At 40.2% G+C, this 20,125-nt stretch overlaps 1 protein-coding gene across 8 annotated transcripts in view; it reads right to left on the bottom strand.

The window, feature by feature from the left end:
* The window catches only part of LOC106607536 (pleckstrin homology domain-containing family A member 1), a 77,282-nt gene extending 58,488 nt beyond the window's left edge, over positions 1-18,794 (bottom strand). For all 8 annotated transcript variants that reach the window (XM_045721320.2, XM_014204610.3, XM_014204619.3 and 5 more), the window contains exons 1-2: positions 18,657-18,794; positions 1,589-1,800 (exon numbers count right to left, since the gene is read on the bottom strand). In XM_045721320.2, coding sequence (XP_045577276.2) covers positions 1,589-1,729 — 141 coding nt within the window. In that variant the 5' untranslated portion in view covers positions 1,730-1,800; positions 18,657-18,794. The remainder of the gene's footprint in view (positions 1-1,588; positions 1,801-18,656) is intronic.
* Between the last annotated feature and the right edge of the window lie 1,331 nt (positions 18,795-20,125).

Genomic DNA, 20,125 nt, shown 5'->3' with positions numbered 1-20,125 from the left:
CAGGAATGAGCAAAAAATATATATTTAAGTTCGTTCAAACATGTCAAACGTTGTATAACATAAATCTTTAGGGGCTTTTTCAACCAGGGCTTCAATAATATTCCATTGGGACGGTTGCATTGTCTTTCAAAACGTTTCGAAAAGGGAGAGTACCCATGGGGCCGACGTCACAATGGTAATGGCCCATCCCCTGTGACCAAGGTAAACATCCTCTCTTTTAGTCAATTTTGATAGTAGGAGGCTCAAACCACTTTGTAAAGACTGGGGACATCTAGTGGAAGCCATAGGAAGTGCTAAATGAATCACAAGCCCCTGTGTGTTTCAATGGCAAATGTTTGAAGTGATATCCACACATCAGATTTCAGTTTCCTGTCAGGATTTGTCTCAGGGTTTTGACTGCCATATGAGTTCTGTTATACTCACAGACACCATTCAAACAGTTTTAGAAACTTTAGGGTGTTTTCTATCCAAATCAAACAATTATATTCATATTCTAGTTACTGGGCAGGAGTAGTAACCAGATTAAATCGGGTACGTTTTTTTATCCGGCCGTGCAAATACTGCCCCCTAGCCCTAACAGGTTTTAAAAGGAGTATGGGGGGGGGGGGTTTAAAGGGTGTGTGTGTGTCAAGCACCAGATCGCAACCCAATTGAACACTTATGTGGGGCCATATAAAATCTGCGAAACGGAAAACACGGACGGAATCACGGAATCCAGAGAATAAAACGTAATTCAACTAAATTAAAACATTTATTTAACTTAACAAATAAAAAAACAAAGTTTATAATAAGACATGAACAGAATGCATCAGTGAGTTGGATTTCCTGCAACTTTTTGAAGAGGCAACGAGAGTCCCCCTCTGTATGTACGGTGTGCACAGCTACCACTTTGTGTAGCCGTTAGCGATGATGCTAATGAAAAATCTTCTGGTAGATGGAAAGGCATTCCCAAAATCAGTTAATTGTTAACTACAAAGTAGCCTATGCTTACCTGGCAAAATAATATCATGATTATTTGCATCAACTCTACCATCACGTGCGCTACAAAAACACCATTAACCAACAGCCTCTTGCTATGTGCGTACTGGAATTAATGAGTACATTCAACAACAAAAAATCCCAAACCTAAAAGGTGGTCTCCTGATGTGGTTTACGAATTGTAGTCAACATAGAAAAACAACTCAATTGGATGTTCTACAAAAAAAAAGTGATTTTGCAAGAAAAAAGCTGGGGGGGAAACCTGGAAAAATAAAAAGGATTTTGGGAAAACATTTAAACTTTTATATGGCCCTACTTGTGGGAGATTCTTCAGCGACACATGAGACAGCGTTTTCCACCACCATCAACAAAACAACAAATGATAGAATGTAATGTGGAAGAATAGTTTTGCATCCCTCCAGTAGAGTTCCAGACACTTTTAGAATCCATGCCAAGGTGCATTGAACCTGTTCCGGCGGCTTGTGGTGGCCCAACACCATATTATTTTGGCAGTTACCTGTAATTTATCATATTTCAAAATGCCCATCCCTAACAGTAACAGCCACAATGCTAACAGCTAATGCTCGCCAGCTGTCCTACTGTATGTTACCTGAGGGTTATCCATGTACCACACTAGGCTGCCCGGCTGGGTGTCCAGGATGAAGTAGCGGCGCAGGAACTTCCCACTGCTCTCGTTTTCCTCGATGTCCAGGAAGCCACAGATCCGGTTCTGCCGATCCACGTAAGGCATCTCCAGGGCTGGCACATTCCCTGACCCAGGGGCCGGGAGAGAGGAGGGGAAGGGGTTAGATGGAGGAGAGCCTGGAGGGAGGGGAGAGAGAGAAGTGAGTTGATAAGGTGTAATGAAGAGTTGTAGTCCAGTGTTCTCTGGCAAGCCTTGGCAGCCTCTCTGCCACCTGGTACTAGGATCGTGTGACAAACTTCAACTCCATCTCATTTATCCCTTTCCATGTAATCAGTTTCCTTCTGTCACCTACTCTACCATCCCCCTCTCTCCTTTTTTCCCCTCCCTCCCTTCACATCTGGTAAGCCTCTGCCGTCTACCCAAGCCTTCTTTTCGCCTCTACAAACTCAAAGCTGAGAAATAATTTCATAGACGGTAACTTGACTGAGAACAGTTTCATTTACAGTACAGACCTGGAGCTCAGTCAACATCTCAACAACCAGATACTCTGAGGAGCTGGGGTGAGCAATATTTATTAACTCAAAGACTGAGCAGGCAGCCAACCAACTGACATCTCCTGGTGGATCAAATTACTAATATTGATTTCAACTCTCCAACTCAAAAGACTAGTGAAAGATTACAACATGTAGGTAAACGTAATACTTGTGTGGATATAATTCTGCACAGATTGCTGTAGCATGGTTTAACTGTCATCTAGGGATGCAAATGTCTGTCAATTTTGCTGCTGACTAACTGACCCTCATTAACTGGTCAACAAAACAGTTACATTTTTTCCAAACAGTAAAATGAATTGACCAACAGAAAATACTATCAGAGATCTGTATATAATGACGAGATGCTTATGTTTTCGCCCTAACGAACGGGAGTCGTACCAAGGCGGGAAGGCAGGCGACAAGCTTAGGCCCAAAATAAGCCATAGAAATGCATTGGACTTATTTTGGACAGAGTGAAACCTCTCGCTTCGCTTCTTCCTCTCTGAAACTATGCATGCATACAAGGACCGGACATTTTTTTATTAAGAGCTCAATGGAAACACTGAAAAGGCTATTGCCTATTATTGAACATGGAACTCCTGTAATGAAGCAGCTCATATAAAACATTTTCAAACACTTGCCCAAATGCAATTTGCGGAAATCACAGTTCTAAACTGCACACCTAAATGTGAGTACTTCCACGTGACAGATGAACATTTCCATTAGAAACTTAGAAAGATGGGGAATCTAATAGCAACTACTATGATGGGTTGCTAATATGACTAGGATTGTGCTTTCGGCTTCTGGACAACAAAAGAAAGTTGATATGAAAACCAATAAAACAGGAGAAAAATGCTGGTTAACGGCATGAGCAATTCTTTATAAAATAATTGCCTCTACATTTCTATGGATGGATTTTCGCAAGGCTACTTTGAAGCAAGGTAAGACTTACCTCGTTATTTGAAGTAAAGTAAAACGTTCAGGTTTCAAACAATTATACTGCCTCAAGCTCACATAGCAAAGAGGTGGGAGGCACGCTGATAGTCAAAGGTAGGCAGGCTATAGCCTATGCATCTGAATGAAGAACGGGAGGTGCGCAAATTAACCTACAGACCGATATGCATGACAGGTCAAATGTATTTCCGCTGGCTAACCGATTAACATCCCTACTGTCATCATTTCTGATTGAAGGAATTGGCATGAAACAGACCTTTTGGTGTCCACGATTAAAGACCCTCTTTCTCTCCCTCCCTCTGATTCAGATAAAGAGTCTGGGACATTATGAGCAGTATGTGGGAGGATAATTGGGACAAAAGGCCTGCTTGTTGTGCATTGTGTAAAGGGGTGACGTCAGGGCTAGCCTCCACATCCACTGGAGTCATTCCATAGACACACACACGCTTGACAAACACCCTGCCAGGGCTGATCCTAAACATTGGCTTTAAAGAGTGTATGAAGGTGAGGTTCAGACTAGCCTGAGATGTTTCTTGGTCAACAGTGACACAAACACACACAAAATATCCTCTTGGGGAGATTTCAATAGTGCTGCAACATGTAGGCCTATAACTCCAATTGACACTGACTGTGTCAGGCATCAGAGGGTTGGTGGAAATACAATTCATATTCTGACCATCTCTGAAACACAGACAATACCTTTACAGTGGTAGCAACACAAGTGGTAGCAACACAAGGTTATAACATTTACAGAAAATACAAATACCAGTGGTGGTGTTAAGGTTTACATTCAGAACCACATGCCTGTAAAGATTAGAGAGGATCTCATGTTAAATACTGTTGAAGTAATATGGCTACAGGTTCATGTTCCCCACCTAAAGCCCATTCTTGTGGGAAGCTGCTTTCATCAAGCTGCGCACTCAAGGAAAAACATCATACTGTAACCAGTGCCTGCAACCTGGTTCAGGTTCAGTCAACCTACCTGGGTAGTTACAAACAACTAGGGTTGGAAACTTTCCGGTAAATTTCCAGAATTATTCAGGAAATTTTCCATGGGAAGTTAAGTGCGGGAATTTAGCTTAAATTAATCAAAAAAGTTAGCTTATAACCATTAACCTTTGTGGGATACACAAGGGAATTGTAGGTCTTATGCCATATTTTGGTTAAACTATCCCCAATTCAATGGAATTGCAACCCTCTGCATGCACAGTGCATTCTTCAATCACATGTGCAGTGCACTCGTCCATCACATGTACAGCTGATTCTCAAGCTCTTGCACACTAATGAGATGCTATTGAGCCCATACAACTACACTGTCTGAGCCAAGGACTACATGCTTTCTGGTACATTTTGATTACAATACTGGGTGGGGTAAATATATTTTTTATGACATACATGATTTTTTGTTAACTAGTAGCCTACAGAAAAGTGTGTTTAAATCATTTCTAACTTAATTTCTGCTAGTTTGTTTTTGCTACCATGTGGGTTTCAGCTTGCTTGAGCCTACTAACTGAGGAGTGTTAATTCACCCGTTTCCATACATTTAATTTAAAAACATTTATCTTACAAAGTAGTTGTTTAATCAAACTTTTCTAATCTTTACAGGAAAACGCCACGGGCACTTCCTGATGTGTGGAGACATTTCACTGCAGCTAGCTAACTATAGCTACAGATTGTTGTTTTGCTTTGTTTTTGGGGAAGAACATTGTTTGCATCCATAAGCTAGCTAGCTTTTTTTTAATGACCAGCACTATAGGTGCGTGAGACAACTTTACCAGCATCGTAGCATACGTATCGATAAATCGTTGTGACATATGAAATATGAGTGATAGCGTAATCAATGTGTAATTAGCAAGTAAAAAAAATGTATGAACGCGTTAAATTATTATGTGACATGCAGTCATATTCAGATCCTGATTAGTCAACAGGCTTATTTGACACGTCAAATAGTGCTAAATTGTATCTTTTTTGACACGCAAAGACCCAAACCGAGTTCCATAGAAACGGTGTTCCACAAATAGCCGACCAATTAGCCTGTAACCAACCCTTTGTAAAGTTTGAAAAAATAGTGTTTGACCAGATACAATGCTATTTTACAGTAAACAAATTGACAAGACTTTAAGCACGCTTATAGGAAAGGACATTCAACAAGCATAGCACTTACACAAGTGACTGATTGGCTGAGAGAAATTGATGATAAAAAAACTGGGGGCTATTTTGTTAACTTTTTTAAGATAGGGGGCAGCATTCGGAATTTTGGATGAGAAGCGTGCCCAAAGTAAACTGCCTGCTACTCAGGCCCAGAAGCTAGGATATACATGTAATTGGTAGATGTGGATAGAAAACACTCTAAAGTCTCTAAAACTGTTAAAATAATGTCTGTGAGTATAACAGAACTTATTTGGCTGGCGAAACCCCGAGGACAAGCCATCCAGGATTTTCTTTTTTTTGGAGGTGACAGTGTTTTCAATGGGTTTTCTATGTGGATCTAGATTTCTTAGGCACTTGCTTGCAGTTCCTATTGCTTCCACTGGATGTCAACAGTCTTTAGAAATTGGTTGATGTTTTTCTTTTAAGTAATGAAGAAGTATTGCTGTTCAGAACGAGGGTCGAGTCTACTGTACTGTTGTGATTGGGGCGCGCGACAACAAAGCTCGCTCCACTTTGTTTTCATCCAGTATTGAACACAGTTTATCCCGTCTTAAATTTGATCGATTATTTACGTAAAAAAATACCTAAAGTTGTATTAGGAAAGTTTTTGAAATGTTTGGATCAAGATTACAGGTAACTTATTAGATATTTTGAAGTCATGTTGCGCGAGTTGGAACCGGTGTTTTTCTGAATAAAACACACCAAATAAATTTACATTTTGGAGATATAATGACGGAATTTATCGAACAAAAGGACCATTTATGATGTTTATGGGACATATTGGAGTGCCAACAGAAGAAGATCTTCAAAGGTAAGCCATGAATTATATCGTTATTTCTGGGTTTTGTGTCGCGACTGGCAGGTTGAATTATGATTGTCATGTGTTTGTTTGATGGGGTGCTGTCCTCATAATAGTATGGTTTGCTTTCGCCGTAAAGCCTTTTTGAAATCTGACACGGTGGCTAGATTAACAAGAAGTTAAGCTTTAATTTGGTGTATTGCACTTGTGAATGTATGAAAGTTAAATATTTCTAATAATTTTGGGGGAATTTCGCACTCTGCCATTTCACCGGATGTTGTCGAAACGTTCCGCTAGCGGAACCCCTAGCCATAAAAGGTTTTAAGACTTCAGTGCGGCTTTTGACATTATCGATCATAGTCTGCAACTGGAAAACAAATATGTGTGATGGCTTTACATCCAGAGGGTGTTCTTTTTTGGTATTTTATTATGATCCCCATTAGCTGTTACAAAAGAAGCAGCTACTCTTCCTGGGGTCCACACAAAACATGACGCAATACATAACATTAATAGACAAGAACAGTACAAGGACAGAACTACATTAAAAAATAAATAAATTAAAAGGCACACGTAGACTACATATCAACACATACAAACTATCGAGGTCAAACAGGGAGAGGTGTTGCTTTATCGTTTTTTTTTAAACCATGTTTGCTGTTTATTAGAGCAATACGAGATGGAATGGAGTGCCATGCAAAAATGGCTTTATGTAATACTGTATGCTTTCTTGAATTTGTTCTGGATTTGGGGACTGTGAAAAGATCCCTGGTGGCATGTCTGGTAGAGTAAGTGTGTGTGTCAGAGCTGTGTGTAAGTTGGCTATGCAAACAACGGGATTTTCACCACATTAATGTTTCTTATAAAAATAATAAGTGATGCAGTCAGTCTCTCCTCAACTCTTAGCCAAGAGAGACTGGCTTGCATAGTATTTATATCAGCCCTCTGATTACAACGAAGAGCAAGACTTGCCACTCTGTTCTGGGCTAGCTGCAGCTTAACTAGGTCTTTCCTTGCAGCACTCAAACACACAATAATCAAGGTAAGACAAAACTAGAGCCTGCAGAAGTTGATTAGAGTTATTAAAGTAGAAACTCTAAACATTTGAGGATCTGAGGACCCATGCCAAATCTTTTCAGTCTCCTGAGGGGGGAATAGGTTTTGTTGTGCGCTCTTCACGACTGTCTTGGTGTGCTTGGACCATGTTAGTTGGTTGGTGATGTGGACACCAAGGAACTTCAAGCTCTCAACCTGATCCACTACAGCCCTGTCGATGAGAAAGGGGGCGTGCTCGGTCCTCCTTTCCCTGTAGTCCACAATCTTCTCCTTTGTCTTGATCACGTTGAGGTCTCTGACCTCCTCATAGTCTCATCATTCCAGGGTTTCTTTATTTTTACTATTTTCAACATTATAGAATAATAGTGAAGACATCAAAAATATGAAATACACAGACGGAATCATGTAATAACCAAAAAAGTGTTAAACAAATCAAAATATATTTTATATTTGAGATTCTTCAAAGTAGCCACCTTTTGCCTTGACAGCTTCGCACACTCTTGGCATTCTCTAAACCAGATTCATGAGGTAGTCCCCTAGAATGCATTTCAATTAACAGGTGTGCCTTGTTAAAAGTTAATTTATGCAATTTATTTCCTTCTTAATGCGTTTGAGCCAATCAGTTGTGTTGTGACAAGGTAGGAGTGGTATACAGAAGATTGTTGTATTTGGTAAAAGACCAAATCCATATGATGGTAAGAACAGCTCAAAAAAGCAGAGAGAAACAACAGTCCATCATTACTTCAAGACATGAAGGTCAATAAATCAGAACTTTGCAGTCGTAAAAACCATCAAGCACTATGATGAAACTGTCTCTCATGAAGACAGCCACAGGAAAGGAAGACCCAGAGCTACCGCTACTGAAGAGGATACGTTCATTAGAGTTAACTGCACCTCAGATTGCTGCCGAAATAAATTCTTAACAGAATTCAAGTTAACAGACATCTCAACATCAAATGTTCAGAGTAGAGGTCGACCGATTATGATTTTTCAACGCCGATACCGATTATTGGAGGGCCAAAAAAAAGCCGATACCGATTAATCTGCCAATTTTTACATATATATTTGTAATAATGACAATTACAACAATACTGAATGAACACAAATTTAACATAATATAATACATCAATATAATCAATTTAGTCTCAAATAAATAATGAAACATGTTCAATTTGGTTTCAATAATGCAAAAACAAAGTGTTGAGGAAGAAAGTAAAAGTGCAATATGTGCCATGTAAAAAAAGCTAACGTTTAAATTCCTGGCTCAGAACATATGAAAGCTGGTGGTTCCTTTTAACATGAGTCTTCAATATTCCCAGGTAAGAAGTTTTAGGTTGTAGTTATTATAGGACTATTTCGCTTTGACTATTGGATGTTCTAATAGGTACTTTAGTATTGCCAGCCTAATCTCGGGAGTTGATAGGCTTGAAGTCATAAACAGTGCAATGCTTGAAGCATTGTGAAGAGCTGCTGGCAAATGCAGGAAAGTGCTGTTTGAATGAATGCTTACGAGCCTGCTGCTGCCTACCACCGTTCAGTCAGACTGGTCTATCAAATCATAGACTTAATTATAATAACACAGAAATACGAGCCTTAGGTCATTAATATGGTCAAATCCGGAAACTATCATTTCGGGAAAAAAAAACATGAATCTTTCAGTGAAATACGGAACCATTCCGTATTTTATCTAACGGGTGGCATCCATAAGTCTAAATATTGCTGTTACATTGCACAACCTTTAATGTTATGTCATAATTATGTACAATTCTGGCAAATTAATTACGGTCTTTGTTAGGAAGAAATGGTCTTCACACAGTTCGCAAAGAGCCAGGCGGCCCAAACTGCTGCATACACCCTGACTCTGCTTGCACAGAACGCAAGAGTGACACAATTTCCCTGGTTAAAAGAAACTCATGTTAGCAGGCAATATTAACTAAATATACAGGTTTAAAAATATATACTTGTGTATTGATTTTAAGAAAGGCATTGATGTTTATGGTTAGGTACACATTGGTGCAACGACAGTGCTTTTTTCGTGAAAGCGCTTGTTAAATCACCCGTTTGGGGAAGTAGGCTGTGATTTAATGATAAATTAACAGGTACCACATCGATTATATGCAACGCAGGACAAGCTAGAAAAACTAGTAATATCATCAACCATGTGTAGTTAACTAGTGATTATGTTAAGATTGATTGTTTTTTATAAGATAAGTTTAATGCTAGCTAGCACCTTACCTTGGCTCCTTGCTGCACTCGCATAACAGGTAGTCAGCCTGCCACACAGTCTCCTCGTGGAGTGCAATGTAATCGGCGTCCAAAAATGCCGATTACTGATTGTTATGAAAACTTGAAATCGCCCCTAATTAAATCGGCCATTAGGATTAATCGGTCGACCTCTAGTTACTACCCTGCATGAATCTGCTGGGAGCTAACCAACCAGTTTCAATGTAAGCTAGCTAACATTAGGCTCTAACTAGCAAAGCAAATGGTTCTGGGATACACGTAATGTTAGCTAGCGAGCTAACAGTACACTTGAAGATGTAATCTGGAGACAGGTGTTTTCTCCATCTCTTTAGCCATCATATTCTAATTCCACTGATTTCAAAACTCGATTCTCCAGAGTGGAGAGTAACACTTATTCAGCTCCACTACATGATACATCAACAAAAAAAAGATGCGTTCGACAGGATTACCGACACAGACTGACCAGCTCAAATAGACGGAAGCCTTCTATATGGCAGAACAATCTGAACTCCTCTCTCGACATGTTCAGCCGACTCATTATCTCAGCCAATCATGACTAGTGGGAAGGCTACTGACTTTCTGTGGCTTAACCAACAAGGCTCGTAATTTAACAATTTTATTCAGATGGCATACAAGTTTGTTATTAAGGCACATGAAAGTTCACATGTTCCAGAAGGCATTTCTACCAAAAAAACACATTTTCCTTTTTTTTTTTAATATATAAAAATCAAAAAGAAAAATTCAAATGGCTCTCTTGTGAAGTCGTTACTTGCAACATATGTCTAGTTTCCTGAAACGGGTCACATGTGGGAACTCCAAGACTGTTGGAAAAGCATTCCTGGTGAAGCTGGTTGAGGCTGCCAAGAGTATGCGAAGCTGTCATCAAGGCAAATTTTGGCTACTTTGAAGAATCTCAAATATAAAATATATTTTGATTTGTTTAACCTGTTATGGCTAGGGGGCAGTATTTTCACGGCTGGATAAAAAAACGTACCCGATTTAATCTGGTTACTACTCCTGCCCAGTAACTAGAATATGCATATAATTATTGGCTTTGGATAGAAAACACTCCAAAGTTTCTAAAACTGTTTGAATGGTGTCTGTGAGTATAACAGAACTCAAATGGCAGGTCAAAACCTGAGAGATTCCTTTACAGGAAGTGGCCTGTCTGACCATTTCTTGAACTTCTTTGCCATCTCTATCTTTTACAAAGGATCTCTGCTCTAACGTGACACTTCCTACGTCTTCCATAGGCGCTCAGAGCCCGGGAAAAACCTGAATGTCGTCATCCCAGCCCCAGGCTGAAACACATTATCGCCTTTCTCAAGTGGCCGATCAAGGGACTGTGGGCTTAGGCGCGTGCCCTGGCCGCCCCCGTCTTTGTGATTTTTCCTCTGTTTGCCGAAAAGGAGATTCCCGGTCGGAATATTATCGCTTTTTTACGAGATAAATTGCATAAAAATTGATTTTAAACAGCGGTTGAAATGCTTCGAAGTACGGTAATGGAATATTTCGAATTTTTTTGTCACGAATTGCGCCATGCGCACGACCCTGATTTACCATTTCGGATAGTGTCTGGGACGCACAAACAAAACGCCGCTATTCGGACATAACGATGGATTATTTTGGACCAAACCAAGATTTGTTATTGAAGTAGCAGTCCTGTGAGTGCATTCTGACGAAGACAACAAAAGGTAATCAAACTTTTATAATAGTAAATCTGATTTTGGTGAAGGCTAAACTTGCCGGGTGTCTAAATAGCTAGCCCGTGATGGCTGGGCTATGTACTTAGAATATTGCAAAATGTGCTTTCAACAAAAAGCTATTTTAAAATCGGACATATCGAGTGCATAGAGGAGTATTGTATCTATAATTCTTAAAATAATTGTTATACTTTTTGTGAACGTTTATCGTGAGTAATTTAGTAAATTGTTAGTAAATTCCCCGGAAGTTTGCTAGTTCTGAACGTCACATGCTAATGTAAAAAGCTGTTTTTTTATATAAATATGAACTTGATTGAACAAAACATGCATGTATTGTATAACATAATGTCCCAGGTGTGTCATCTGATGAAGATCATCAAAGGTTAGTGCTGCATTTAGCTGTCTTCTGGGTTTTTGTGACATTATATGCTAGCTTGCAAAATGGGTGTCTGATTATTTCTGGCTGGGTAGTCTGCTGACATAATCTAATGTTTTGCTTTCGCTGTAAAGCCTTTTTGAAATCGGACAGTGTGGTTAGATAAAGGAGAGTCTTGTCTTTAAAATGCTGTGAAATAGTCATATGTTTGAAAAATTGAAGTTTGAGGAATTTGTAATTCGCGCCACGCCTATCATTGGATATTGGAGCAGGTGTTCCGCTAGCGGAACGTCTAGATGTAAGAGGTTAACACTTTTTTGGTTACTAAATGATTCCATGTGTTATTTCATAGTTTTGATGTCTCCACTATTATTCTACAATATAGAAAATAGTAAAAATAAACAAAAACCCTTGAATGAGTATGAGGGTCCTAACCTTTCACTGGTACTGTATATGTACAAGTGACAGTTTAAGATCTAAGGTAACGCCAAGTAATTTAGTCTCCTCAATTTGTTCAACAGCCACACCATTCATTACCAGATACAGCTGAGGTCTAGAACTTTGGGAATCGTTTGTACCAAATACAATGCTCTTAGTTTTAGAGATGTTCAGGACCAGTGTATTACTGGCCACCCATTCCAAAACAGACTGCAACTCTTTGTTAAGGGTTTCAGTGACTTCATTAGCGGTGGTTGCTGGAGCCTATATGGTTGAATTAGCATACATGGACACACGTTTTTTTTTATGCCAGGGGCAGGTCATTGGTAAAAATAGAAAAGAGTAGAGGTCCTAGAGAGCTGCCCTGCAGTACACCACACTTCACATGTTTGACATTAGAGAAGCTTCCAATAAAGAAAAACCTCTGTGTTCTATTAGATAGATTGCCATATTGTGGATTCAGAGCTGAGATTGAAAAGCCATTACACAAGTTATCAACAACAGGTTATGGTCATCAAATATAAAAAGGCTGCACTGAAATCTAACAGTACAGCTCCCACAACCTTCTTATTATCAATTTCTTTCAACCAATCATCAGTCATTTGTGTCAGTGGAGTACATGTTGAGTACCCTTCTCTATATGCATGTTGGCAGTCTGTTTACAAAGAAATAGCATTGTATTGGGTCAAAGACCATGTTTTCAAACAGTTTGCTAAGAGCTGGCAGCAAGTTTATAGGTCTGTTAGAACCAGTAAAGGCTGCTTTACCACTCTTGGGCAGCAGAACTACTTTGGCTTCCCTCCAGGCCTGATGACACACACTTTCATCTTGGCCAGGCCTGTGCAATTCCAGTCCTTGGGGGCCTGATTGGTGTCACGTTTTCCCCCATCCCTAGAAAGCACAGCTGATTTAAACTAATTGCATTCTAAACTGAAGATCATGATTAGTTGATTGTTGGAGTCAGGTGTGTTAGCTGGGACTGGGGCAAAAGTGTGACACCAATCAGGCCCCTGAGGACTGGAGTAGCCCAGGACTGCTCTCGGCTCAGATTAATGATATGGCAGATAAGAGTGGCTATAGAATACGTTACCATACTCCGTAGCTTTCAATCTAAATTGTCAATGCCAGGAGGTTTGTCATTATTAATCAATAACTTTAATGTAAGCCACTCCAACATAATTTAGGTAGAATCAGGAATTCCTCAGGGGAGCTGTCTAGGCCCATTACATTTTTCAAACATTACTAACGACATGCCACTAGCTTTGAGTAAAGCCAGAGTGTCTATGGATGACTCAACACTATACACATCAGCTACTACAGCGACTGAAATGACTGCAACACTTAACATAGAGCTACAGTTCGTTTCAGAATGGGTGGCAAGAAATAAGTTAGTCATAAATATTTCAAAAGCAAAAGCATTGTATTTGGGACAAATACTTCACTAAACCCTAAACCTCAACTAAATCTTGTAATGAATAATGTGGAAAATGAGCAGGTTGAGGTGACTAAACTGCTTGCAGTAACCCTGGATTGTAAACTGTCATGGTCAACCGTATTGAACATGACAGGCTCCCGAGTGGCGCAGTGGTCTAAGACATGGCATCTCAGTGCAAGAGGCTTCACTGCAGTACCTGGTTCGAATCCAGGCTGCATCACATCCGGCCGTGATTGAGAGTCCCATAGGGTGGTGCACAATTGGCCCAGCGTCGTCCGGGTTTGGCCGTCATTGTAAATAAGAATTTGTTCTAAACTGACTTGCCTAGTTAAATAAAAAAATTGATACAACAGTAGCTAAGATGGGGAGAAGTGTATCCATAATAATGCACTGCTATACCTTCTTAACAGCACTATCAACAAGGCAGCTCCTACAGACTCTAGTTTAGTCGCACGTGGTCAGGTGCCACAAAGAAGAAATTAGGAAAATTGCAATTTGCTCAGAACAAGTCAGCACGACTGGCAGCAGAGAGCAAACATTAATATGTCCTGGCTCAAAGTGAAGGAGAGATTGACTTCACCACTACTTGTATTTGTGAGAGGTATTGACATGTTGAAAGCACCGAGGTGTCTGTTTAAGGGACTAGCACACAGCTCAGACACCCATGTATAACCCACAAGACATGACACCAGAGGGCTCTTCACAGTCTCCAAGTCCAGCACAGACTAGGGGAGGCACACAGTACTACAGAGCCATGACTACATCAAACTGTATTCCACATCAGGTAACTGATGCAAGCAGTAGAATCAGATTAGAAAAAACATAAAAATACACCTTATGGAACAGCGGGGACTGTGAAGCAACACCAACATAGGCACAGAGACATGCATAGACACATGATAACATACCCACTATACACACACACGTACACACAGATTTTGTATTGTAGATATGTGGTAGTGAAGTAGGGGCCTGAGGGCACACACACAGTGTGTTGTAAAATCTGTTATGAATGTATTGTAATGTTTAAAAACTGTATAACTGCCTTAATTTTGCCAGACCCCAGAAAGAGTAGCTGCTGTCTTGGCAGCAGCTAATGTGGATCCATAAATACAAATGACAAGCAACAGCCTCTGTTTTGTGCAGAAAAGCTGGGGTTTTCGATGTGTGAGGGGAGAGAGCGCTCAAAAACAAAGACAGAAGAGGGAAAGCTATAGACTGCAGAGCCACCATGTTAGAAAGGTCAAACAAGAGAAGGTCAGAGGGGGGAGTGAACCGAACCATAGACTCTGGGCTTGGTCCTAACTCCAACATCAGCGTCCACATTCATTCTTCTTATGTGAGAGAACGCTTTGTCCACCACTGGAAACCAAGTGGCCGGGCAATAAAATAGCACAAAAGTAGAGGGGAAGGAAAGGAGGGAGAAAGTAACAAAGATCATTGGGGAAGTGAGAGACATGAGAATTATGGAAACAGTAAGAAAGTGAGGTTGGGGGAGGGCTTGTGGAAACAATGGCTACCTACTGCATCATTGTGAGTAATATCCAAACTATATATATTTGCCTCCCCCCTTCACCATACGTTTTCACCTAACTGCATTAATTTCTGGTATGCTTCATTCAGATTAAAGCGAAGTCAATCACAAATTAAATGAGCCATGGGCTTGGCTCCTGCTGCAGATCAAATGTATTTTATAAAGCCCTTTTTACATTTTCAGTTGTCACAAAGTGCTTTACAGACACCCAGCCTAGAATTTCAAAGAGCAAGCAATGCAAAGGCAGAAGCAGAAGAAAAGGTAGGTCACAGAGATGCCAAGGGGGAGGCATCACGACTAGAGGTCGACCGATTATGATTTTTCAACGCCGATACCGATTATTGGAGGACAAAAAAAGACGATAGCGATTAATTGGCCAATTTTTATATACATATTTGCAATAATGACAATTACAACAATACTGAATGAACAATGAACACTTATTTTAACTTAATAATACATCAATAAAATATATTTAGTCTCAAATAAATAATGAAACATGTTCAATTTGGTTTCAATAACACAAAAATAAAGTGTTGGAGAAGAAAGTAAAAGTGCAATATGTGCCATGTAAAAAAGCTAACATTTAAGTTCCTTGCTCAGAACATGAGAACATATGAAAGATGGTGGTTCCTTTTAACACGAGTCTTCAATATTCCCAGATAAGAAGTTTTAGGCTGTAGTTACTATAGGACTATTTCTCTCTATACAATTTGTATTTCATATACCTTTGACTAATGATGTTCTAATAGGTACTTTAGTATTGCCAGCCTAATTTAGGGAGTTGATAGGCTTGAAGTCTTAAACCGCGCAATGCTTGAAGCATTGAGAAGAGCTGCTGGCAAAGGCAGTAAAGTGCTGTTTGAATGAATGCTTACGAGCCTGCTGCTGCCTACCACCGCTCAGTCAGACTGCTCTATCAAATCATAGACTTAATTATAATATAATAACAAACAGAAATACGAGCCTTAGGTCATCAATATGGTCAAATCCGGAAACTATCATTACGAAAACAACACGTTTATTCTTTCAGTGAAATACATAACCGTTCTGTATTTTATCTAACGTGTGGCATCCATAAGTCTAAATATTGCTGTTACATTGCACAACCTTCAATGTTATGTCATAATTACGTGAAATTCTGGCTAATTAGTTCGCAACGAGCCAGGCGGCCCAAACTGTTGCATATACCCTGACTCTGCGTGCAATGAACACAAGAGAATTGACACAATTTCCTTAGGTTAATATTGCCTGCTAACATGAATTTCTTTTAACTAAATATGCAGGTTTAAAAACATATGCTTCTGTGTATTGATTTTAAGAAAGGCATTGATGTTTATGGTTAGGTACATTCGTGCAACAATTGTGCCTTTTTTCACAAATGCGCTTTTGTTAAATCATCCCCCGTTTGGCAAAGTTGGCTGTCTTCCTTAGGAAGAAATAGTCTTCACACAGTTCGCAACGAGCCAGGTGGCCCAAACTGCTGCATATACCCTAACTCTGTTGCACAGAACGCAAGAGAAGTGACAATTTCCCTAGTTAAAAGAAATTCATGTTAGGAGGCAATATTAACTCAATATGCAGGTTTAAAAATATATACTTGTGTATTGATTTTAAGAAAGGCGGTAATGTTTATGGTTAGGTACACATTGGTGCAACGACAGGTGCTTTTTTTGGCAAATGCGCTCGTTAAATCACCCGTTTGGGGAAGTAGGCTGTGATTCAATGATAAATTAACAGGTACCACATCGATTATGTGCAACACAGGACAAGCTAGATAAACTAGTAATATCAACCATGTGTAGTTAGCCTGTGATTACGTTAAGATTGATTGTTTTTTATAAGATACATTTAATGCTAGCTAGCACCTTACCTTGGCTCCTTGCTGCACTCGCATAACAGGTAGTCAGCCTGCCACGCAGTCTCCTCATGGAGTGCAATGTAATCGGCCATGATCGGTGTCCAAACATGCCGATTACCGATTGTTATGAAAACTTGAAATCGGCCCTAATTAATCGGCTACTCCGATTAATCGGTCGACCTCTAATCACGACCAAGTCAATCGCCGCAGTTCACCCACCAAATATTGTTAAAATGGATGGTCTCAAAATACACTATAACAGCAATGCACTGCGATAACGCATATGAATATGAATTGCTGAGAGCTAATGTGACAAGACAGAGGTGCGTGTGTTGTGTGGTGTTTTGGCAATTAGCATCTGTAAAATCTGTGGCTTGCTCACTCCACTGTGTTAATTCAATTTACAGGTGAATTCAATTCTGTTTGCAGGATAGCTTTTGTCCATATTACATTTTTGAGAGGAACCTTGTAATGTCTCACAAAAGGCCTGGGCTTGAACAATGCACTAAAACACACTTGAGGCAAGAGTGACACAGAACCCCCTTCTCTCTAGGTCCTAAAAGAGTGAACGGACACACTTGTCCTGTAAATTGGATGATGTGGTCCATCATATAGGCAGTATTTGATGCAAGAAAATACTGTATGATGCAATAGTAGGTTACATCACATGCCTAACAGGTTGGTTAGTATTAATGAAAATATTGCTTTTATTATTTTATAGTGAAAACAACTAAAGTTCTCTATACAATTCTGCTTTCATGCAAGGCAACACAAAATAAGTGTAATAGGATATCTGAAAGCCCTCCTAGCAAAGCTTGAGATTAAACCCAGTGTAGAGTGTCTATTCAACACTGATTAACCACAATAATATTCTGACCTAGCAGCAACCAGAAGCATACCGAATGAATGACAGAACTTGTGAAAAACCTCAAGAGGTTGCATAAAACCACATCATAACGCAACAGTGACAGGTTGTGTATTCACCACTATTTTTGACCCTGGTATTATGACCATGGTTTACTACACTTCCTGACCAAATCGCTGCTCACCATGAACTGGAGATGCAGCTGTCGAGTAGCGAGATCAAACAGATTTGAGTAAAGAAGCACATTTCATCGTTGGCAGTAGACCCTATGGAATATAATGTTTGTAACCGAGGTATTTTTCTGACTGTAAAACAGAGGGAGGTTGCGTCCCAAATGGCACCCAATGCCCTATAGGCTAGTAGTGCAAAGTAGTGAATGAATCTGGTCGAGCACGTGAGGCAAACTTTGGACCTGAGTGCAGGACCTGAATGTTATATAAATAAAAGTGTCAACGTCATCAAGAGAGCTAATTTAGTACAACCGTCTTGGCTAGTTAGGTAGATAGCTAATTAACCCCATCATAACTTAAAATATAGCAACTGTGTAAAGTAACTAGCTAACGTTAGCTAGGAGGCCCATAATAAATAGAAATGACGGGGCTGCAGTAACGTTAGTTTGGCTGAACACACGTTAGTTATAACGAATTGCAGATTGTGGCTTTTAATTACGTTATGAAATAGCTAACGTTAGAAAGCTGGCGCTAACTTGACAGCTAAAAACAACACTTCACATGTAGTTAGTAGCTATCAGTTCTAGCTAGCGAACGCGTTATCTAGTTAACCACAACCAGCCAAGTTAGTCGGGATATAGCTAGCTAACGTTAACTTGTTAAGCAAATAATACAGCGGATTGACGTTTTTCTCAGTAGTTAGTTATTATTAACCTGGCTCAGAATGAGCTCTGACATCTAGATGACGTTAGCTGGTAAGCATAACATTAGCCAACAACGCATGGCACGTTCAAAACGCACTTCAAATGCTAGCCAGTTCACGTCGAAGCTTTTACTATAGCTTGGTAACTAGCTAGCTACCAATACGTCAATCTCAAATAAACTCTACATTGGTATTTGGCGGCTTGCAACTTACACAAGTTGTCTTCACGCAGGAGTGCTTGATTCAGCCCAGCCCATTCCCTCGTCCTGTGCTGGGGCAAACAGACCGCCGTTAGTTAGCCTACGCTATGTCAAATAATGCGTGTATGCCCCATCTAGCGTCCAAAAGAAGAACTGCGTTTTTTAATGCAAAGCCAAAGACTTGATATATTGGTCAAAGAAAGCTCTAGCACCGTTCCCGCTATTACGCTCATGGCTCCTTTGACAAACTTGCCAGATCTTATTGCTATCACATCAACTAGAGACACTAGCAGCCTACTCTCATATCATGTCATATACAACACAGGCATAGCACACATTGGCCTATTATAAGCAGCAGCGAGGCCCAGTACACTCAAATTGATGATCAAACATACCTCCAACAATCTAACAAATATTATTTCAACATTTCATCTAATTGGCATATCTAATGTAAATAGCAGTAAGCAAATACAAGGAGAAATGTATCCCACTGCTGTGCTTTTCAGTTGACCCTAGGCCAATGTATAGGGTAATACTACAATTTACCAGGATAATGCAGTTTAGTCGGACTCAATGTACTCTACAGTGCCTTCAGAAAGTATTCAAACCACTTTTTCCACATTTTGTTGTGTTACAAAGTGGGATTAAAATGGATGTAATTGTCATTATTTGTAAATGATCTACAGAAAATATTCTGTAATGTCAAAGTGTAAGAAATTCAAACATTTGTAAAAACAAATATATACACTGCTCAAAAAAATAAAGGGAACACTTAAACAACACAATGTAACTCCAAGTCAATCACACTTCTGTGAAATCAAACTGTCCACTTAGGAAGCAACACTGATTGACAATAAATGTCACATGCTGTTGTGCAAATGGAATAGACAACAGGTGGAAATTATAGGCAATTAGCAAGACACCCCAATAAAGGAGTGGTTCTGCAGGTGGGGATCACAGACCACTTCTCAGTTCCTATGCTTCCTGGCTGATGTTTTGGTCACTTTTGAATGCTAGCGGTGCTTCACTCTAGTGGTGGCATGAGACGGAGTCTACAACCCACACAAGTGGCTCAGGTAGTGCAGCTCATCCAGGATGGCACATCAATGCGAGCTGTGGCAAGAAGGTTTGCTGTGTCTGTCAGCGTAGTGTCCAGAGCATGGAGGCGCTACCAGGAGACAGGCCAGTACATTAGGAGACGTGGAGGAGGCCGTAGGAGGGCAACAACCCAGCAGCAGGACCGCTACCTCCACCTTTGTGCAAGGAGGAGCAGGAGAAGCACTGCCAGAGCCCTGCAAAATGACCTCCAGCAGGCCACAAATGTGCATGTGTCTGCTCAAACGGTCAGAAACAGACTCCGTGAGGGTGGTATGAGGGCCCGACGTCCACAGGTGGGGGTTGTGCTTACAGCCCAACACCGTGCAGGACGTTTGGCATTTGCCAGAGAACACCAAGATTGGCAAATTCGTCACTGGCGCTCTG

This window comes from Salmo salar, chromosome 01 (genome assembly GCF_965601325.2).
Source record: "Salmo salar chromosome 01, fSalSal1, whole genome shotgun sequence".
In the NCBI taxonomy this organism is placed as follows: Eukaryota; Metazoa; Chordata; class Actinopteri; order Salmoniformes; family Salmonidae; genus Salmo; species Salmo salar.
The sequence above is the reverse complement of the archived record's forward strand: the minus strand, read 5'-3'. Positions and strand labels throughout refer to the sequence as shown.